Source organism: Orcinus orca, chromosome 12 (genome assembly GCF_937001465.1).
Source record: "Orcinus orca chromosome 12, mOrcOrc1.1, whole genome shotgun sequence".
NCBI classification, from domain to species: Eukaryota; Metazoa; Chordata; class Mammalia; order Artiodactyla; family Delphinidae; genus Orcinus; species Orcinus orca.
Window position 1 is genome coordinate 11,462,057 of NC_064570.1, and position 23,639 is coordinate 11,485,695.

Sequence of the window (23,639 nt, forward strand, 5' to 3'; positions counted from 1 at the left end):
TATCTGAACAATAAAGAGTTATGATTCAGGACTGTTTCCCTCAAACTAATTTAACAATAAACCGTTTTTCTCATTTGTTTTTATCCTCTCATGCATAAAAAATAGCAGAGTAAAAAGAACACTCAAAACAAATGCGGGTTTAATTAAGCAACAAGACATGACAGACGGTGCCCCAGTGCCAATTAGCACAACTTCGGGTGTGCGCTGAGATGTGTGGGGAGAGTTCCCTACCGGCTGTCTTCAATGCCAGACTAAACCAACCCCGGAAACGTTTGCAAAAGGTCTTTGGAGTTTGTTAAGACTTAAGCGTAAAAATACATCATGTCTTAGAGAACACTAGCGAAGGGATGGAGGACAAGGAACAGGGCTAATTCATGTTTGTGTTCCAAGGCCTGCAATAGCGCTGAGTATATGTAGGTGCCAATAATCTTTGTGAATGCGGGAAGGGATGAAGACTCAGGGAAGCAGATTTCAGCTCAGAAATGCAAGTCTTTGCCAGACCTTGAAAATTATCTAAAATTAGAACGAGGGTCCCCTGAGAGTGCTGAGTTCCCTGTTGGGGGAGGTGTCCTAGTGGAATCCAAATTGCTCCTTGAAAAGCACTTCAGAGAAGGAATTCAAGGAATCTCTAGGCTTCCTTTAAAATCTTAAGAATCTTTAATTCTGTATTAAAAGAGGACATAAAACACAGTACAATGGCAGGAAGAATATGATCACTCTGCAATAGCTTTAAGGCAGAATTGGACTCTAAGAGAACGTTACAAAGATATTACAGAGAGAAGGAACAAAAAAACCCACAGCATCAAAACAATCAAAAAAGAAATCAAAGGATAAAGGAAAATATGTATTATACAATAGGTTTCTCCTTAAACCTTTGCGTATGTATATTTCTTCATCTGGAATCATATATCAATAGTATACCTGCATCAGTGATGTGTACTGAATATCTCCCGCCCATGTGCAAGATACCCTGATAGGAGCTGTAACCGTCTGAAACTGGTACAGTCAGTAATGTTTTCAGGATGGAGTATAATTCATAGGGACAGCAGTTGACTAGAATCAGATAACCAAGTTATTTTATACCCCTGCTAGTGATGGGTTGTGTGATCTCGGATAAGTTCCTTATGTCCTCCTCTGTGGAATTAAAAGAACAATAATCCAATCTATCCATCCTTATAAGATGCGCAGACCAGTTGTCAGGAGTGGACCTCTAGGAAACCGACAGACTCAAGGTCATTCACTGTGGCTATTGCAAAGAGAATCAGGTCCAGGTTTAACAGGGCCAGCAGGCTCCGCTCGTCAAGCCCCGCCCACTGGTGCTTCCCCTCACCTCTCACCGCACCCCTTTGCTTTTCCCTAGCTCCCGGCGGTCCCTGAGCAGTCTGTGCCTTTGCTCTTGGTATTCCCTTTGTCCAAAATGCTTATCCTCTCCTTCTTCGTTGGGTAAGTGGTTGCTGTACCCAGGACTCGTTGCCTGGCCAGCTTTCCTCTGAGCCTCCAGGTCTGGGCTGTTGGCCCTCCTCACCTGCGGGTCCAGCCTCACCTCCTGCCCTATAGTACTATTTCTCAGACTCTCATCGCCTTAAAATTTGCGACTGTGCCTTATGCCTCTTGGCTTTCCTGGGCCCGGCACACAATAGGTCCTGAACAAATTGGTCAAACCTGAGGATGAGCAGAGAAGTCAGCTAGCAGGCAAAAGAGATCAAGAGAATTCCTCGAAAAAGAGACAAGATATGAGAGTGCGGGAGTTCCCAGGGAACCGGGAGCAGTTTGGGGTGGACGAAAGATAGAGTGGGCAGTGAAGAGGTTCAGAATGACGTCAGTCATCCAAGGTAATCAGTTCGCATTCTGCTATGACAAGACAAAGCAGGCAGCTCTTTCTCCTCCGTCTTTCCCTCACAGATCCCTGGAGAGAATCAGGTATTCTCTCTGGCCCTCTTCTGCTTGAGTCCCCACTGTTTGCCAAGCTCCCAAACATCTCCCGGAGCTGTGCCAGCAGGGTCTGACTGCTTTTGAGAGCAGAGCGCCCCTCTTCTCCCACCTCCATGGCAACCAGTGGCGCTGCGGTTGTTTCCATTCCAGGCAAAGGCGGGAAGGTGGGGAGATCGCTCTCTGCTTCTCCCAGACCCTGACAAAGCAATTACTACATTTCACATTAACTACAAAACGTGGCTGGCAACGGTGCTTTTAGAAGAAAAAAAAAAAATGCTAAGCCCTGGTTTCATAGATATACCTTTGCTTTTCACATTTTGTCCTTCCGGTGTATTCACTTGGGAGCAGCTGAAAATGTCCCCGTGCTTATTTTATTAGCATCGCCCATGATGCTGCTTTTCAAATAGCCGACTGGCTTAATAGAGGTGTGTAACCTTGGAAGAAGTGCGTCCACATCGAGGTTTGCGTGCCAGCCTCTAATTTCTCATCCATTCCCCTGTAAGTTGAACTGCAGGCTTTAATTGGTCAAATCATTAAAGGATGTAATTAGAGCCTTGTGAAAGTAGGCTGGGGTGGAGGAGGGAAGAGGCAGACAATGGTATCCATAATCAAGGGCATCACCGAAAATGCAGTGACAGGAACTCTTCTTCCTTTGGCTTCCTGCCTTCCTGCATGCCTGCCTATGATAAGAGCTGCTGGAGCCTTCTTCAGCCACTAATAAATCATTTTCAGAGCCCTGTAACCTCACTGGTATAAAAATCATAGTTTCGCAGCTTCTCCGTTCTTATTAATGCAGGTCTTTCTGGGCTCTCTGGTCCACAGTAGACCTTGAAGACGCTTCCAATGGAATAGTAGTACTTTGAGCCCGAGCTTCCTTCAAGAGGTCTGTGAATAGAGACCAAGGCAGCTCTCTCTGGCAAATTCTGCAGCTTGCATCCGCTAGGTTCCAGGGCGGACAGTGACCCACGTGTAGCTCCTGATGAGTTGCTGATTAAACCTCAAGAAACACAACACAGACAGGTTGAGAGAAACGACCTCAGAATCGGGGTGCTAAGAAAAAGTGATTTGGAGGACTCACCACAGAGAACAGTCCCAGAGGCCCAAACTCTTCAGGACTTGATCCCAAAGGAATGGCTACTAGTTCTGCTTGAGGCACGGGGAGGTCCAAGGAGGCTCTCTACCCTGTCCTGCCTATAACATGATTTAATGGGATTTACAAACGAGTGGCATGCACAGGATGCCAGAGAATATGTGTGTTCTTGCAGAAATCAGACCACACACTTGAAAGTTTGGGGCCAGATTCTGAAATGCAGAATCAAGAAGCGCAGCCAGGATTTGTCCCAGCATCCTTCTTTCTAAAAGCTGCTTAATTAGGAGGTGACTAACTTCAGAATGACTGTTATCACTGACAGGCAGGCAGAAAGATAGCAAGAACTGACCACACTTCCAAGATTCTCCCTCAATCACACTCCCTTTGATCTCCTGCAAAAGAAAAAGAAGGAAAGAAAGAAGGGAAAGGAACTTTCTCAGGGCAACTGGCTCTAATTGTAGCCTTTATGGTTTTTTTGTTCACTCTTCAATAAAATCTCCTTATGTGAGCTCAGAAGTTCAGACACCAATTAAATGTGCATTTGTAGTGTGTCTAAGATTGTGGCTCTCTTTTAACTGTAAAAGTACTTTGGTAAGAAAATAAAATTGTGGGAAGACCCAGTCACAGCATCTTTTCGTCTGGCATTAAGGTGGGATCTGGAAATGCGTACCTAGGGCTCTTCCAAGGGCTTTGGCAGAAAGTCCCCAGAGGCACCAGGAAGAAGGAACCTGTGTAGTTGGTGACACTGGATTTGCCGTAACACTTAAGAAACACCTTTGAGACAGTGTTGACTTTGAAAACATATTGAAACATAAGTTTCATGTTTGCATTGCTCTCGTATTGGACTCCAGCTCCCTTTTAGATTGACAGATACTCCCAATTAGCTTCAGACGGAGACATAGGAGCCAGACAGCTGGAAGGGAGCCTAGACATCAAGGTTTAGTCCAGTCCACACATTTTACAGATGAGAAAACAGGGACTGAAAGAAGTTAAGTAACTGAGAAGTATCCTCTTCAGTATTGTTTCTCCTACATGCTCATATCAAATCTAGTAACATGATATGATTTTGATGACTAAGAAAGAGGAAAATAAAACCATATCTCTATTTTATCACATACTTGAAGCAACCGTCACTGTAAATATAGCATGGCTATTCATATTAAAATAACTAAAATGTATAAAGGGAAGAATAGGAAATATAATGTCTGAAAAAGAACAAAATCAGTATCTCTCCTGGTATCTATCAAGTCCCAACAGTCCTGGATCTGGTAGCTGGGATACCTTTGGTTCCAAGCCAAGATCACAGTAAAATTAGGGTCTGATCTAAGAGGAAATAAAACATTTAGACAAACAAAATGGGCACAAGCAGTATCCTCTCTGAGAATTCCTGAGATAAGTAAAATAAGATATTCTACTTTTTATTTTCTACCTGTGAAAAGAAAACAAAATAGAGGTAGCTGGAGCAAAGGAACATTTAAGACATGAATTTCAAAGTACATAAAAAAGCTGGAAAGAATAATTTTCAATATATTCCCTCAGGAGCTACCTTTTGCAAAGCACCTTGGGTTTTCTTATACTACTTCATTAGTTTCTTCAGCTCTGTTATGGGAAACCTGGCAAGAAGAATAAATAAAGAGTTCAATATCTTTGCTCATTCAATAAATGTACTTAAATTTAGTTTATCAGTGTCAAATTCTCATGTGGAAATCAACCTAACAGAAAATAGATTGTGATCAACAACTCATTACATGGGAGAAAGGTGTTACAGAACGTAGACTATAAAAGACCTAGAATTTATCCTGTGTTCCGTTTCTGACCATCACATGTGGATTATGTAATGGTAAATACATCACTTAATTTTTTGCTTGAAGCTCAGTATCTATTTCTGTAAAATGGGAACAGCTCCTCTCTGTCTGGTGTGCTTTAGTCCACAAAGGGAGAATTGAAGAAAGCTAGGAGCAGAGGAGTGAGGGTAAAGGGATATAATGTAAAAGGAGTATTTACACCCACCTACAAAGAGGACTCCAAAGGTCATAAGTCTTAGGAGCTATTTGACTCTAGATTAAAGACACCAACTGAGCCATTCAAAGAGTCTAGCTAAGCCCTTAGGAGAAATTCATTTTCAGTAAACTGTAAGGGTATAACAGTTATTGATTAGTGAAAAGAAGCAGTATAACTTAAAGGTCAAAAGATGGGGCCCTGGAATCAAGCAAACAGGGTTTTATCCTACCTTTGCCATTAATGGACTACAGGTCTCTTAACTTGTTATATACTGGTCTGTAAAGTGGGAATAAGATTAATACTTGAGGATTACATGAGATCGTATGCCTAAAGAATTTATAACAGTGTTTGCGGTATAAGAAGTATTCAATATCTGTTAGCTATGAAAAATATTACCTGTTTTTTTCAAAACTTTAAGATACTTACCAGAAAACAGCAATTAAAAATACTGGACAGGGGCTTCCCTGGTGGCACAGTGGTTGAGAGTCCGCCTGCTGATGCAGAGGACACGGGTTTGTGCCCCGGTCCGGGAGGATCCCACAAGCCGCGGAGCGGCTGGGCCCGTGAGCCATGGCCGCTGAGCCTGCGCATCCGGAGCCTGTGCTCCGCAACGGGAGAGGCACAGCAGTGAGAGGCTCGTGTAATGCAAAAAAAAAAAAAAAAAAAAAAAAAAAAAAAAAATACTGGACAATGTTTATGTTCAATATAGCAAATAGTTCCTATTTTATATACAGCATATTGCAAGAGACTGCTGCCGGGTAAGCTTTTCTAGCTCTGTGGACGCTAAGACCAAACAAGGCAGCCCCTTCGTAGACGTGGCCGCATATAGTAACAAATGGAACTTAACGAGGAAAGACACCGCCCTTTTGGTGCTAACCTCACCAAACCCATAATGAGACAGTCAACAGCACAGACTCAGAAACACTATAATGTGCTTTGCCTTCTTAAGTGAGCTTCAACCAAAAGTATATTTGAACTGATTTCTAACTAAAAGGCTGTAGAAAAATGTGTTAAAACACGTATGAGCAGGGAAAACACTACTCCAACGATGTTGCACACAGATTGACTCCCTGGACCTTTCTCCCTTTCTGTAATCTTATGGTCACTCTGCAGATCATTACTAAGGACAGGCTGGTGCTAAGCATGTGCCAGGTGTTGAAGTTCAAGATGAACAAGTCTTGAGGCGTCAAAGTCCATCAAGAAACGCAGGTATAAAAAAAAAAGAAAAGAAAAGAAACGCAGGTATAAATAAATACTCAGAACCATAGTATCTGGGAAATGTCATCAAGGTATGACATCCGTGCTTGTGGAATCGAAGAATGCTTGAGAAGACAGCTTTTGAATTGGGTCTTAAAGTGTGAGGACTGCTTTGCAGCGCAGAAGAGGGAATGGCTCTGTTAAAAGAAACTCAGGTAGCAGAGAGAAGAGGCTAAATAGAAGATGTCATTTCTAGATGTATCTGATACTGGGACCACAGGAATCAAATGCCACTGATACTCACAGAACTTTCTGCTGTTCCTTTTTCCCTCATTCCCCATACCTCCAGCCAGAACTTAGAGCCGTAGAGGACCCCAGAATTCACCCACAACTGTAGAGATTTATAATAGTAGTAGCCTCTGCTGCTTTTCACTGTGGGTGCAGGAAAAAAAGAAAAACATATCAACTGGGAAATTATCTGTACTCTGGGTAATAAATTCTCATTTCACACTTGAATCTGATCCCAATGGCAAGTATCAACTGGCCACCCAGCAGGGCTTCCATTGATAGGAAAAGACTCAGGATGTCTTTGTCTGGATGTTGTGACTGCTGGCTTCCCCACAGATTTCAGAAGACCGGGAAGAGTAGCATCGGGCACAGACTTCGTAGGCTGGATGATGCTGTGTTCTGAGCTTATTCTCTTCATTTGGAATTTAGACATCACCAATTCCCAGAATTAGAAAGCTGAATTTTCTTCTTAAGAATATACAGAGAGGCTTAGTTCCATAAATACTGGCTTATTTCAGTCCACTAGGAATAACACATGCAAGTATATGTGTGTATGTGTACATGTAGGTATATATATACATGTACACTAAAATGTATAAAGTAAGAATAAAAAATATAAAGTCTGAAAGAGAACAAAAACACTGTCTCCTCTGGTATCCATAACGTATGTCGTGTGCATATATATTAGTGTGCATGACGTACAGTATTCTAGACAATGCTTTCTTATTTCTCGGGAAAGAAGGGGTGTGTGTGTGTGTGTGTGTGTGTGTGTGTGTGTGTATCTTCTTATATATATGTATAGGATGGAATACATATATATATATATATATATATATAAAAGTAGCTTGTATATCATAATATCTATTCCAGGTCCAGAATGATTATATGTTTATAATTAAATTATGGTGAATTGAAATTTAACTTATGTGAATATAATTAAAATGAATGCTGTGAATCATACAATATCTTCAGAAGTATTTGATTCATTCCATTCAAGACACTTGGGAAAGATGCACAAATTACTCTTCCTTAGATATTACAAAAACCAGAACAGAGAAACTTGACCAGATAGGCACTGAGTTTCTGAGTAACTACCAAGGAAGAAATCCACATGGTGCATGTCCCATATCATCCCTGGCCCGTAGCCATCCACATCTTGGCGCATTTGTGTAACCTGGAGTACTACCACTGGAGCCAGTCGCCGGAAGCAGAGGGACTTGTAGCCGCACTTTCCAAACTTGGCAACGCCCCAGATGAGACCTACCTCAACCCCATCCGGACCTTCCACACAGTGAGTTCTCCTCGCATGCCACCTGGCTGCTCATCCCCCAGATTCTTCCTTTTCTGATCCCTTTATCAGGAATACTGTATTTCAAAAGCTTTTAATGAAACAAAAAGCTAGAGAGGTTTTTAGGCCAAATGCTAACATCAGTTTCACCTTTTAAAAAAGTTATTTTCTTCTGCCATCAATGTTGCTGAGAAGTTATGAACAAGAAGAAAAACCGATGCCACTTAGTTTATAGCAAAAAATAGTAAATACACCTAAACAAGAAATGCAATAACCTGTTAAAACCCTAACATTTAAATTTTTTTAAGTAGCTCATGATTAGATATTTTTTTGCCTATGTTAGAATCATAAAGAATGTGAAGTACCATCTAAATTCAGGGAGGAGGAATTGGATGTCTTCATTTTCAGTTTGCAGATGGTTTTCTGGATCCCTTCTCCTGTGTCATTTTTGGCACACAGGTGACTAGCTAGTTTGGCAAATCTGATGCTGGGCAAAGCAGCTAATTCCAGAATAAGACCCACATGGCCAGTGACATCATTAATGCTAATTAGCTGTGTGCCCATGTGGGAAACAAAAAAGAATACCCAAAGTGTAGCCACAGAAAGCCATCTGTAAAGACTAAGACATTTCTCTCCTTTAATCCACCCTCTACCTCTCTTTTCCTGATGGATTTAAACTTTTGCCATGTACTACCTACTATATTGGAACATGTATCCAGCAAGTTGACGAAGCTCAAAAATCTGTACTGCCCAAGGAGAGCCCTAAGACAATACTCTCCAGAATGGGAATTTCTCCACTACCATCTGGGCCATCCCTTTAAGTGACCCTTTTGCCCACGCAGCCTGATTTGAAGAAGCAAAATTCAAAGTCTCTTTTTAGGGAAATTCTTCCATGTCATGTCCTCTAATTATCCTAAGATGATTTTGAAAAGCAGGCCACTGATCAAGTAGAGCTACATTTTCTTAGCTGACAACAATTAGAAGCTACAGATGCCCTAAGCTTGTGGGAAGGGAATGCCTTTGGTGTACTCATCTGAGCTGCGGGATGTGTCTGGGCACCTACTGGGGTTAACTCTTTTCCGCACTAAGGCTCTGGAAAACTCATTGCAATACACACCGGAGAATAAATCTCAACATTTTGAAGAGACTATGTAATAAATAGCACTTATTATAAATATTTTTAAAGCAATTTAACAAGATGATTAAGCTACTCCCTATATGGTTATTTTGTAATTTTAGAAGCAATATACTATTTAAGTACTAATTAAGTTCAGGAAACCCTCTAATTTGGGATATTTAGAGAAAGATGGGTATCAGTAACACAGTGTGTACATTACAGAGTATTTCTAAAGAGACAGGGTGGAATTGTTTAAGACAAATCATTGCAACTGAAACCAGTCTATAAATATGTCGTGACAAGAGGGAAGTGGGGATTTGCTTTAATAAGCAAAGAAGAATGATTTGTAATTAGCACATCATATGATGTAAATGGATTTCTAAAATGCCTGAGTACACTTGAAAAAAGTCTTTTAAATGTTTTACACATACCCCTTTCCATTTTATTTCCACTGTTTGCTCTATGAAGAAGAAATAAACAACAGAGAAGTCCCTGTCCAAATTACCTTAAGATCTCAAAGCAGCCCAAATTAATGAGATTTTACTGACAAAAGATATAGTGTGAGTTCACTGAGCTCATTGTTGTCTCAAAGATAGTAACACAATGTGTGAATACTAATGACTTGGCCAGAATATGGGAAACTCACAATAAAAACAAAATGCTTTGTGATTCACATTCTAGAAAGCTATTTAATCAACCTCTACCTTCACAGGGCAGAATTCTGGCCTTTTGGCAGGGTCTATCTGATAAGGAGAGCTGTATCTTTATTGATCACCTGGGATTTACAAAGCCTTATTCCAAGCCTCCTGAGGTAACATGAAAGAAATGCAAGTCATGGTCCTTCCAATTAAAAAGCGAGAGCAAGGAATAACCGCCAGGGGAACAGAGTGTGCAGCTGCTTTGTTAGGAATGCCCCTGAGGGGCCTCTCCAAAACAGTGTTTATTAATGTTAAGATGCAATTAATCATGGACATTCTTATTTTAAAAACTAAAAACTTGAAACTTGGCTTTATTTTGCCGTATTGTATCTTAAAATGCATTTTCATATATTGTCCTAATTTCAATTCAACATAATAACTTTGACATGACAATTGATTTATACAGATGAAAAAATAAATGTAGTTAACATAATGGCATTGGGCAAAATTTGAGCAGAGTGAATTTCTACCCTCAGGTGGAGTAGAGGAGAGGGCAAGGTAGTTCCCTCTTGAAGTGTATGGGGATGCTTTTCGAGGCTAATACGCTTCTGATGAGAACATTGTGAATTGCTACCTGCTTGGACTCTCAAATATTGATCCTAAAATGGAAAAACAGGACTGAGACATTAATGTCATGGTGCTTGTTTCTTTTAGAACACAATCACTGAGTTGCTAAGGACAGTCGCGGGTATTACTGGCCTGTTGATCTCTCTGGCTTTGATCTTGATCATGACCTCTTCCACCGAGTTCATCCGGCAGGCGTCCTATGAGTTGTTCTGGTACACACACCATGTTTTTATCATCTTCTTTATTGGTCTGGCTATCCACGGGGCAGGGTGAGTCCTTACGGCGTCTTAGAAAGTCTTTTAGATGGAAAAACATGACATGCAAGACTAATGGACACATAGAATGTATGCAAAAAGCACATTCTCTGTGCCAAACACCTTTTTAATAATACTGAAAATAAGCAACGTAGATGGTGAAGGATTATACTTTTCCTAGCTAACTCTGTTGGAGAGTCTTGACATGTATATAAGAATTTTAATGAATGCTGAGTAACAATAGATCTCTGTTTCATTCAGAACCTATTTTCACGATCCAATTTATATGGGATTCGTTGGGATATATATTTTTGACACCCAGAGTTTACTTCTGCTTGACCAAAATCATCCCAGTGTCGGGGAGGGGACAGCGTGTGAAATGGCCAATCTGACCTAGGCTCTGCCACTGGTCTTCAGAGTGACCATGTGCAAGGCTTTCAATTCCCTGAACCTCAGTTTCCCCGTCTGACCTCTAGGAATCCTTTTTCCTCAAACATCCAATAAAATGCTGTGCTGGCATTCAACACCCACCTGATACTCTTAATTCCTTCATCAGGAAGCTAGAGCAGCAGCATTTGAAGTATAGCACCTTCAAAGGTAATGTTTTCAATTCTTTAAATATTACCAAAATGGCTCTAGACCAATTAACCAATTGATATCTGTAAACTAGGTTGTCCCATATTAATTGTTTCATAAATTGATGCCCTTTTTTCCCATGTTAAATTTTCAAAGTACATTTATGTATATGCATGATCAATTTGACCTTGAAAACCGTCCTGTCCAATAGAGACGGTGCTGTTATTCCCTATTTCATAAGGAGGAAACAGATGTTCAAAGGGTTAAGTGATTCGCTCAAGATCCCAGGACAAATAAATGGCAGAGTCAGACCCAAGACACCCGTCTTCAGGCAACCAAACCTTTACTCGTAACAAGCCCTGAAGATTGGGTCTCTACTTTCGTGAATAAACCATTCCTCGGCACTTGCAAGACTGTGCCTGGTGATATTGCAAAGCCCTGTATGGCTTGCCAGAAGTTCTTCATCTGCTACCCACACTCACATGATACCATGTCCTGCACCTTGTTCTCCCACCACGGCAGCTGCTGAGTGCAGGGGGGCCGAGTCTCAGAGGTGGGCTCTGTTTCTGCCCAGACCTGGAAGGGCAAACACACGGCCCAAGAGGCTGGATGGCCAAGCAAGTCACACACCACGCGGTGACTGTGGATCCCATGCGGGGCCCTCTGGGAGCTCTTCTCAATCAGCACCTCCCAGCAAGTCAACTGCGTCCTCCAGTCTCCCTCCCACACTAGAAGCACCCCTCATCTCAGCCCTCCACTTCTTGAAGGGGCTCCGAGCGGCTGCCACTGCCTCTGCCCAGTTAAGAGCTCCCCCAACATCTGTCAGCTTGTCTGACACAGACATTGTAGGAGGAAGAATTGCCCCAGGGGTGTATTTTACCCTAAAAAATTGGCCATCCCTCTGCTAACCTTTAGAAACCTAGTCAGTCAATGTTCATATTGATGCTGCTGCCTGGCTAAGGGCTTTCTAGCTCTTTTAACTTTAAAATACCTGCAGTTGACTCTTCTGAATGTGCCATCCCTCACCCTGACTTTTTGTATTTGGAGGGTGGGGTGGATGGTCCCTAAGCCTTCCACCCCAAAGACTGTCAGGCCTTCCTTTCTCTGTGGCCTCTTTTGCCGGTGCCAGGGTGTTAACCCCTGTAGTTCACTTGAGAGGCTCTTCATAATTCACATGTGTCTAGAGGAACTCTTCACAAAAATGACACGTGCGTCGCCCTGATCCTTCCTCCCCGGCATTCACACCCTGGTCCATTGTAGAAGCGCAAGAGGATTTCAATGGGCAGTGTTTCATTGGAGATATTTTTTAATATCCAAATACCATTTCATGAGATGAAATTTTTTTTAGTCATTTTAACTTAGTTGGAAGGCTTATTTTGGGATAAGGGCCTCATTTAATCTTCTCAGCGTGAAGTATTCTACAGCTACTGTTTACAGCAAAAAGTAATTTGCAAATTCTGTACAAAAATGCCAAGTAGGATTATTGGAATGTGTTAAAGCCCACTAATCTTCTTATTTTGGGATGGCATAGATGAAGACATAAAAAGTTTAAAAATTTTTAAAAAGATACCTACTGCATTTGAGAAGTGTTCTGAGGTTCCTTTAGGTAAAATAAGAAATGTTGTCCAAGGCCTGAGAACGAAGGTGTTAAAATTGACAGATTCTTTTCCTCTGGCTCCTATTTTTTATTCACCCTTCCTCTGTCTGGGCATCATTTGCTCATGGGAGATTCACAGATAGTTTTGCTCATCTAACTCAGTGGGATGTTATCAAGTTGGATGACTTCCATAAAACAGACTGGGACAAAAGCCAGGATGGCAGTTCTCCAGGCTGTTTCCAAGGGCATTGCTGTGCCCTCCTCCCAGGCCCTACGATGCAAAAGGAGACATGTTACTCCACAGGCTACCCAGGACCTGAGCTGTGTCATGCTAAACTTTCTCTGTGAGGATCATGTTCCTCAAAAGTTAATCCATGTATTTTACTCATAAACTGCTAGGAATTGAGCAACACCTGGATTACATGACCTCAGCATCACATGCTTCACAGCCTGTGCACCAGTGGGTAAAGGGAGGAATTTGTACCTAAGCAAATTGTCCAGGGTCAATGGGTACTGCATCTGTAGCAAATATAATATAGCAGGATCAGAACTTCCCTGGCAGTCCAGTGGTTAAGACTCCGTGCTTCCACTATAGGGGGCATGGGTTCGATCCCTGGTCACGGAACTAAGATCCCACATGCTGCATGGCACGGCCAAAAAATGAAAAAAAAAAAAAAATATATATATATAGCAGTACCACAGGACTCTTGATCCAGTGCTCCATTCACGAAGGCCAGCTTCCTTTTTCACTCTCCAATTCAACAATATCGTCTTGAAGGCACATTTCACACTGACCTATTTTTACCCTGTCAAATACTACGCCTGCTATCGGTCACTGGCGGGAAAAATACCATTATTCAGGGCACTTCTTTTGACTTCTTCACTTGATAACTTCTAGGTGCTTCAGAAACTCCAGAAACAAACCAGGAAGGGTAGAAGTTCAATAAATTTGCAAAATTTCCAAATAGTACAAAGGTAGCCAATTAGCCCAAATCAGCACTCAGGACAAGACGTAACCTAATTAAAGTCAACAGTCTACAAAAGGATGTGTTCCCACAGTTTCCCTTCATTATGAATTCTCTACTACAGACGCTTTCAGTTTAACACAGGATACCACTGAGCGGTACTTCTTTTCTGGTATCTTCAGAGTTACTCGAAGCTTCTTAAATTCCTATTTTTAAAGATGCTCAGGGAAATACACCCCAGCCCAGATTTCAAGACAGTGGAAATGTTATTGCAGAGTCCGTCGTAGACTATGTATCTGTGGCATCCCAACACTGCACAAAATCAGTTTCAAATCTGGCGGTTTTGTTTTGTTTTGTTTTTAATGGCAAGTCGGATTGTTCGAGGGCAAACCGCTGAGAGTCTTCTGCTACACAACGTCACCTTCTGTAGAGAACACCTCGCTGAGTGGCAGACAGCTGCCCGGTGCCCCGTGCCTCAATTTTCTGGCAAGGAACCGTCGGTAAGAATGAGCCCAGGAGCTTTTAAAAATAGCTGTCGCCACAGTCGAAATAGCTAGAGCTTTTATATGCTTGAAAAAAGAACAGCGCATGTCACCATGAGACAAAGCCAGCTCTTTATTAAGTGTGCTAATGGGGAACTCGAGTTATGGATCATTTTACGAGAGGTTGCCTGCCAAAAGCACTTTGTTCATTTTGAAATGTGTTCTTGTACTTACATTTAAATATGGATGGCTGAGAGGGTGGGAATTCAGAGCCCCCCCCCCCCCCCCGCCCCTGAAAGCACAGTCCTGTCTCCAGAGGAGTCAGAAAACTGTTTGGCTCACCTCCCTCTGCACTCAGCTCCCTACCCCCAAAACAACTGCCCTCTCCACTCTGAGAATTAATAGCATCCCTTCCCAAATGAACATTAGGCGACGACCAAATGAGAATCATGCCCTCTTTATAAGCTTGCCTTCTTTCTTTCCACAACTTTCGAGATGGAAAAAATTGAGTTTACGCGCATTTACTTCCTGTTCTAATTAAGCTTTTACTACTGAAATAATGAGAATATTAGCCCCAAATAGACTTAACTAGAGTAGACGATAATGTCCACAAGATCTCAAAAGTAAGATTTCCAGGGTATGCTGTAAGCATGACACTTGGTGGCATAGATAAATAGAAATAGTAATTCTCTTTGGTATCCTCACAGGTCTTAGAACAATGCAAACCTTGGGGCAGCTGGGTAATGCATGAAGGAAAGTAAATAAAGCCAGCAGATTAAAACAAGGAGGAAACAAGTACCAAAAAATATGTATCATTAAACAATGGGAAGATAGTTTTCTGTATATAAATGGTGAGGATTCAGGAAATTATGTCATCAGCATATGAAGAATATAATGATTGACTTTTTCGAAAATCCCTAACTCTATTAAATTAAGCGCTGGATTTTAAGAGTGGAAACAGCTAGGAAGAATGTTTAAAACCGAGAGAAGTGGAATGGATGTGTCCATTAGACTGTGGTTCTTTTAATGGCCGGTATAGATTGTCTCTGTCTTAAACCCAACCATCGGGAGCCACTACCCAGCCTGCATATTAATGAGGAACATGAATGCCTCACTAAAATGTTCAGCTACAGTGTCTCCATAAAAAAAATCAATACTCTCCCACACCTCATGAATACAGACTAGAGCCTGCTCCCAGAAGCGTCTGCTGACGTTAACTATCATGAGAAGGGGGGAACGTACCCACCTCCCTGTTCCCTCTCCCCTGCTATACTTCCTTGCACACCCAAACTCAGGTTGTCACTCTTTCCCATTATTTTTAATGGATCCTGATTCAAAGCGTGTGTGGGCTCTGCAATTACCGCTTGGCTGAGCTGTACGATATTCTCTCTGATGTCTTAGAGACGCTGAATCCAAAAGGCATCCCAAGGACAAGTGCCCTCGCTTCACTGCACCGCACCTACCCCGTCTTTGCAGGAATCCATCTCTTCCTCTTTGCCTCTCTTAACTCGGTGCATTTTCACGGTGCTTTTCTCAATAGAATATTTATCAGTTCACCTTTAGGGGTGTACTACTCCCACGGTAGAGCTAAGGATGCTTTGTACATCACTTCATATAAACTGAACTGATCAAAGGAAACAGTTATACTTTGCAATCCCCTTTTCCCCCACTTGTCTCACTCCCCCTCTCTACCCAAACTCACAGACACATGCAAGACTCCAGACTCTATAGAATTCCTCATGCAAAATCCATCCCAAAAGATGCCTTGGTCTTCCTTAGCCAAAGAAGCACCTTATTTCATTTAACTGCAACATTAACAAATAATAATAGTAATAAGACGGGCACTTTTTAAATTACTAGGGAATGATGTCAGTGGTATAGGAAAAAGCTTTAACTGAGGTAGAGTCAATTCAGCAAACTTTTGCCGAGTGGTTATTATATTCTTGGCATCGCAGTAGACGCAGGATTCAGGGATGTGGTTTCCGCTCCTGGAAATCTTATTGTCTAGAAAAAGAGGCCATTCATAAACACATACATAAAATAAAATCAAAGCCAGCATGTTCTTATTTCTGGTAGGAATGAAAAACCAGGAGTGAAAGTGGAGGAAACAAGTTTCATTACTGCAGCTTTTAAATCAACATGGTTTTATTTCTATCATAAAATACTCACTGTACCATGACTTTTTGAGTATTTTTAGAGAAGAAAAAATAAAGCTAAAAATCCACAGGTCTTTTAACATTAAAGAAACTTAGATACTAAATAGACCTGACCCTTTATTTAATAGATGGAGAAATCGAGGTCCAAGGAGCTTTTATTTCTTACCTATGGTCACAAAGGGCATTCCTAGGAAAATCACATCAAGGAGCCAGAGCTCCTAACTCTGTGGCCATGAACTTTCACCTCTCTACTCTTCGACATTCATTCTGAATCTCTGGCCTCCTTCCACTCCTCATTTTGTCATCTCTCTGCTGCTATCTACAGCTCTATGACCCCGACATTGTGTTTATCTCTGTGAGTAGAACTAAAACATATAAGAGCTTGGAGGGAACCCAAATAATAATTTCCTTCAATTCTCCCATTTTATAAAGCAGAAAATTTGAACATAAAAATACCCAAGATTTTCCTAAAGGCATAGGGTGAGGGATGGTTACCCCAAGACCAGAAGCCAGGTCTTCTGGGACCCAGTCCAAGTTCTACCTTGCCCCTCCCGCTCTGGGCCGTGTCTCCTTCTTGTTTTTACTTGCTCTTGCCTATCCTGGTCATCACTGCCGGGATATTTATCTTTGAATATTCATCTCTGGCCATCCTCTCCCTCCATTCCTACCTTCCAGGGGCCCCAGGAGTATCACAGTGTAACTAAACTGGGCTTTCTCCTCCTGGAGCAATTTATATACTAGATAGAGATAGAGCCAAGGATTAATAGCTTACATTCTCCTCCCTGACTAACCGTACAAAGAAAAATAATCCGTTCCATTTTGTCAACATGGAAAAAGCAGAGAGCATGACTGACTTGACACCAACAAAATGAAGTGTATGATGTCGCAAACTTCCTAAAATGGGTGTGGAAGATTACTTGTAAAATTACATAGAAACCATGGGAGTGTTTTTGCAAATCTCTCTCTAAGCTCATACAGAAAGAATTGCATCCTTGTTATCATTTCTGTAAATATCCAAGCCAACTCTCAAAATATTTTTTGGTTCATTCGAGCATAAGAGACCTAAGGATTCACTGCTTTCGTCCAACCACATCCTTCATGTCTACCCCTTCCTGCCTCATCCCTTACTCTGATCATCATCCTTACCTCACCCACAGCATAGGTGGACAGAAGGTTTTATTCTCTCTGCTATTCTGCACACATTGCTGAACCCCACTGAGGCAGAAAAGAATAAGTGGGTCAAATTGCTTTGTGTTGCCTACATAAATCAAGCCTTTGTCAGGCAAACAAGAGGCTCCCAGGGAAAAAGCACAGAAGGTTGATGTAGGTGAGAAAAAGTGCAGTGCAAACAGACCTAGAAATAAACAAAAGAGATTTAGAAGAAACAGGAAAGATAACAAAAGCAAAAATGATGCTGAAGGGCTTGTGTCGTCATGTCAACAGAAAAGACAGAGAAGGATAATAGATAGGGGAGTAGTGAACAAGGAAGGTGATGAGTCAGTCGGTGAGGTTTTTAGTGAATATCTGAGTTCAAGAGAAGGGGACACCCTTTCTGTTCCTGAGGTAGGATTCTAAGAGTAAGGTCGGTGGATTTAGAATTCCAAGGAGGGAATTCGGGGAAGTTAGGAGAAGGCTTGGGTTCTAGTCCTGGCTCTCTTGGGACCGCCTTCTGTGTCCCTAGGCAACTCATACTCATTCCCAGAACGTTATGTTATTTCTTCTTTAAAAGAAGAGCTAGACTAGATATCCAAGAACCCTTATCCTCCTAAAATTCAATGAATTAATGAGTCTCTAATAGTTTGTAAAATACGTACCCTTTCTAATGTCAGCATTGGACAGAAAGAAGCATGATAACATGGGAAGAGCACAGGCTGGGTGGTCAAGACCAGTTCATGTCTTCACTGTGCACCTTGTTTATCACCTTTGTGACCCTGGACAATTTGTTTCATCTTGCTGAGCCTTAGTTTCCTTTTCTGCAAAATAAAGAGAATATCATATGCCTCAGAAGGTTGTTTGATATCAAACCTAGATATCAAATCTTCAAAAATTTTAAGTTGCCATTCCTTGCCTTTTAGGGGAAGCACACACCTAATGCTGTAACTCAACCCATGGTACAAGAGTGGCCTGCTGGTAAACTGACCCTCAGTAAGGCAGATTATACTCATAAAAGGTTAACACAGAATGGGGAAGTTCCCTGTCAAAATTCTCCAGACAAGTGTTGAGGCTTTTGCTCTGATTCTGTAAACCTAGATTTAAAGTGTTGAAAACTGGGGACTTCCCTGGCATTCCAGTGGTTAAGACTTCGCTTTCCAATGCAGGGGGTGTGGGTTCGATCCTTGGTCGGGGAGCTGTGATCCCACATGCCTCGTGGCCAAAAAAACCAAAACATAAAACAGAAGCAATATTGTAACAAATTCAATAAAGAAAGACTTTTAAAAAAATAAAGTGCTGAGAAACTAAGTTTGTTTTATTCCATATAACATTGGCTGCACGCATGTGTGGGAGTGGGAGTGGGAGGGTGGGTGTGTGAGTTGCTCTAGGCAGATCCCCCAAGTTGTGATGCATTGTTGGCCCCCAAAATTACTGTTCGAAACATTTTTTATTGAATTTTCGTGTCCTATTAACTCAGTAATGTAGTTTGTAAGCCTTTGACTTTGGCTGAGTTTGGGAACATTTATGACCCTATCATATATGACATAAACATCAATCTGCTTTCTATTTCTTTGCAAATGCAATTATTTCTAATTACATAAAAGCATCACTGATCAAGTAAGCCTAAAAACCAATACAGAAGGGTTTAGTCTCTTAAATAAGCTTGTAGACTTCAAGGAATAATTGAATGTTATAGCATTTAATACAAGGAGATATCTTTGTTGTTGATAACTGGCCCAAACTTAAAGGAAAATGTCTAAACTCCGTCATGTTACATATTGATTGGTTCAAATTGGAAATATTTGGATTCTATTTTCATTTCCTTTTCCTCTCTCTCTGCAGGCTTGGAAATGGGTTTTAGGCCCTGTGGTCTTGTATGCGTGTGAAAGAATACTTAGGTTCTGGCGATTTCAACAAGAAGTTGTCATTACCAAGGTATGCATGCAGGTTTATGTCTGGATAAAAACCTGAGTGTAGATGAAAATTTTTTATTAGCCCAAGTTTTTAATTTGCCATTTTTATTGCAGAACCATCTGTAATTTAGAGGCTCATCTTCTGTTCTAATAATTTCTTGTATCCTGTGCATCTTTTAGTGAGACTAATTTTACTGAAGACAGGGAGCAGGGCTCTGACTGGTACACAGAATTCTGATAAGGGTTATGGTGCAGCCCTGGAGTCATCTGTATTTCTCTTTATTTCGGTGTCTCTCTAGGGGGAAAACGCAGGAGGGCTGAGTATGCTTTACATGGGTCATAGTGACTTAGAGTATAATCACTTCCTCCACAGCATAAAAATACGAACGTTGCGAACACTCAAATAATGTTCACGTATTTTCAAATACACACACTCTCACTTGGAACCACTCAACAGAAGATGCGGGAACAGTCACCCTCAGGTTCAAAGGGAGAAAGGGCACTGGGGGGGTTCAAAATGGAGAGGAAGGGCCCTGCCCTAAGGAATGAAGTCACGGTGGTAATATTTTCCAATCTTGCCCTCCCTCCTCACCGCTCTCCAATTTTTACCTCGTGCTGGAGGAAGACCTCAGCAGATAGATCAAGAATACGTGCCTAGGAGGACTTCCCTGAAGGTCCAGTGGTTAAGACTCCATGCTTCCACTGCAGGGGTTCAATCCCTGGTTGGGGACCAGGATCAGGCATGCTGCGCGGTGCAGCCAAAAAATGTTTTAAAAAAGAATAAATGCCAAGGAGACCGAAAGCCTACCCCAGACTCTCCCCCTAGTTGTTTCAATCTCTTAAAAGAAACTCTCTGCTAACCAAACCCATGCAGCTTTGCGAATACAATATTAACAGAATACTCTGTCTCTTTAACTGTCTTCATGAACGCAGATGCACAGAAATTGCTTCATATTTCTGTTTTAAACTGCTTCCCTGTTGCTGTTTTTAAGTTAAGCACCAAAGGATATCAAGCTGTATCAAGAGCCAGACAGTAAAACTTCTGGAAATCTACTCGAGCTGTTACTAGGGAGACCATTTAACAGCAGAATCAGAACGAGTATCAGTAGGGAGAGGAGAAACTAATGATTAAAATGCTGTGAAATTCTCTTCTGAATGGAAAAATACTGTCACAGTATCTAGACACTAGATTCTGCCCCCTTATACCTCCTGCCACAAAAGAAGACGTGGGGGCCTGGAAACAAGAGGGAGGTCTAAGAAGGGAAATTAGTTCATTGTCTCTGATAAGTAGCAAGTTATAGAGCTCTTTAAAAAGGAATAGCCTTTGCATCACGCTTTCTTACATCTAAGACTCAGAGCCTAGGTAGGAGATTGGACGAGACTTGACTAAAACCAAACCAAATGAATAAAACATTTCAGAGTACGAAGGCTGTTTTTTACACAGAATGGAGAAATACCAGGGTTAGTTCACAAAGAAGCAGGAAAAGATGCACATCATTGAAAATAGTAACAAACTGGACCTACATTTTAAAACACGAAGTTGATTCTGTGGCTATTTTGATAACTTTAAGCATGATTAAGTGCTGTGGATGATATGCTAGTTTATATTCTCTTGGGCCTGAAATTAACTGTGCTATCGAAATAGTGGCCACTTGGGACAAACAGTCACGTGCTGGACACCACTTTGCCCCTGGATGCAGCTACCCAAATTTCCTACCTAGCGCGCTGAAGGAGGTCAATGCCGTTCGTGCTGGAGTTGCCATCACTTTCATGTCCGGGTTGGAACGATTCTTGAAAACTCATAATGCATGGTCTATGTCAATCCTACCTCAGAAAAGTTGATATAAAAATTTTAAAACCTTTGATGGAATGAAGGCCATTGTCTTCGTATTTAACCTGAGTGAAAGAACCAGCACCTCTCTTGCTGTGATTTAGGTGGTAAGCCATCCATCTGGAGTGCTGGAACTTCACATGAAAAAGCGTGACTTTAAAATGGCACCGGGGCAGTACGTCTTGATCCAGTGCCCGTCCATATCCTCGCTAGAGTGGCACCCCTTCACCCTCACCTCCGCTCCCCAGGAGGACTTCTTCAGTGTGCACATCCGGGCAGCAGGAGACTGGACAGAAGCTTTATGCAAGGCCTTTGGGGCAGACGGACAGGCCCTGAAGGAGCCCTGGAGCCTGCCAAGGTGGGAGCCCATTTCTTTTTTATGTGTAAGTTAGAATATTATAAAAAATAAGGTCCTTTAGTGCATCAACATGCTAACAACTTCTGCAGTATCTTATTCTGTATGGTAAATTTGAATCCATTTATAAAATTTGAGACTCTCTATTAAAAAAATATAACTCAGCAGATTTCCATTTGGAGCAAGTACATTTCTTTAAAAAACAAATGTTCAAGACAGGTGATGATCCAGGGAGAGGAAACATTTTGCTTTCCCAGGTCCAAAACATCACTTTGGCAAATTATAAGCAGCTTGTGATGAGTAAGGCAGCCCGGTGAACTTTTTGCTGTCACGGTCCGAGGTTTTTCAATTGTATTTGTAAAGTTTGGTCTTCGTAAAAAGGATGCTTTACAGTCCAAATTAACCTGGCAGCCTCCATACACTGGAGAAAGAGCTAAACGATTAGACTAAAGCTCCGAAAATGACAAAATAATCTGAGAAGCAAGAAAGTTAGTGGTGGTGTGCATTGTCAGTCCCACATGTGTGATTGCAAAAAGTATTAATTAACCTCCACTGTGTGCCAGGAATACAAAGATGGCAAAACATTGCCTCCATTCTCTAGGACTTCTGAAATCAACACTGGTGTGCAAACAAATGATTTAATTTTGCTACAAGGACGATGGGTAGACCTGAGAAAGTGGAATAACACTGATACCATATGTAGTTTCCTGGAGTTGTCGTAACAAAGTACCATGAACCAAGGGCCTTAAAACAACAGAAGTATATTCTCTCACAGTTCTGGAGCCTGCAGGTCTGAAATCTCGGTGTCAGCAGGGCCGTGCTCCCTCTGAAAGCTGTAGGAAGGATTCTTCCTTAGCTCCTCCCAGCTCCTGGTGGCTTGCCAGCCATCCTCGGCGTTCCGAGGCTGCGGCTGTGACAGTCCAGTTTCTGCATCTGTCATTACATGTTGTCCTCCCCTCTTGTGTCTGTGTCTCTGTGTTTCTGTGGTCCCTTCTTGCAAAGACACCAGTCACACTGGATTAAGGGCCCATCTTCCTGGATGACCTCATCTTAACTTGATTACATCTGCAACAATCCTATTTCCAAATAAGGTCACATCGGAAGATAGGATTTCAGCATATCAACTGGACTAAACAATTGAATCCAAAACAACATCCTATTCAGAAAAGCCTGGGCATGCGACAGAAGTCCCAGTGTCCTTGGCTCCTTTTAGTAAACAATGGCTTAGAATTGATTCCCACTCTTGCTGCAGGATCACACAATAAGCACTCAAAGCCCATGTTTCGGGACCCAGAAAAACAGGGACACACACAAAAAAATGTTGAGAAAAACTTTGTGAAGGAATTTGATATTTCAAAAGAAGCCTCAGGACATCCCCTCTTCTGCCATCCTTGGAGGGTATCAGGAACTGCCAAGCAGGTGACCACAGCTACAAGACTTCAGGTGGTGAACCCAGTAAGGACACACTTAGAATGGAACTTCCTAAGGGCAAGAGGTTGTCCTCCTCTATATGTCCCATGCCTAGAACAGTGTCTGACACGTAGTGGATACAGAGTAAATATTTGATGAGGAATGAATACCTGGACCCAAGATGGACGCTTCAACTCATTTAATTTAACAAATATTTACCGGTGGTAAACTAGGCACCAGAATAAATTTAAGGCACAGGATCTACTCAGCTTATTGTCCCTCCTCTGTCTTCCCATGGGACACTGAACTGTGACTATGTAGCACTGGGCTTGCTTGTGTTGGGTGGGTGGGAAGAGCCACAGTCTTCATTTCAAACACTGGTACTAAAGAGCAGTGTGATGATAAACCAAGTACAAACATCATCTATTCAGACTAGAGCCCCAAGTCACAAGACAACATCTGACTATTCCATTAAGACCTTATCCTTTTTATCATGGAAAGGAAGCCATGTAACAGAATTCTGAGGTTCAGAGTGTAGTGTGAATGCTTAAAATCAGGAATGAAAGTAAACACACATACGCACACGCACATGCATGCACACACACAGGTCCCAGCCCTCCCTTGGCATTGCCAAGGTGGATACCTTCATCCTGTTTGCTAGCCTGGTTTCTGCTCTGAGTGTATACAGTCGTCCGGCCTATCGACCAACCTTCCTCTTCACAAACCAGCTCTCATTTCAGCCAGTCCCCCAACAAGAGCTCGGGAAGTGT

At 41.9% G+C, this 23,639-nt stretch overlaps 1 protein-coding gene across 1 annotated transcript in view; it reads left to right on the plus strand.

Moving 5' to 3' along the window:
- Window positions 1–23,639, plus strand: part of NOX3 (NADPH oxidase 3) — a 62,005-nt gene that overhangs the window by 4,898 nt on the left and 33,468 nt on the right. Inside the window, exons 5-9 of the mRNA XM_049695609.1 lie at window positions 7,654–7,799; window positions 10,266–10,447; window positions 13,941–14,070; window positions 19,203–19,295; window positions 21,209–21,462. Of these exons, the coding sequence (XP_049551566.1) occupies window positions 7,654–7,799; window positions 10,266–10,447; window positions 13,941–14,070; window positions 19,203–19,295; window positions 21,209–21,462 (805 nt within the window). The remainder of the gene's footprint in view (window positions 1–7,653; window positions 7,800–10,265; window positions 10,448–13,940; window positions 14,071–19,202; window positions 19,296–21,208; window positions 21,463–23,639) is intronic.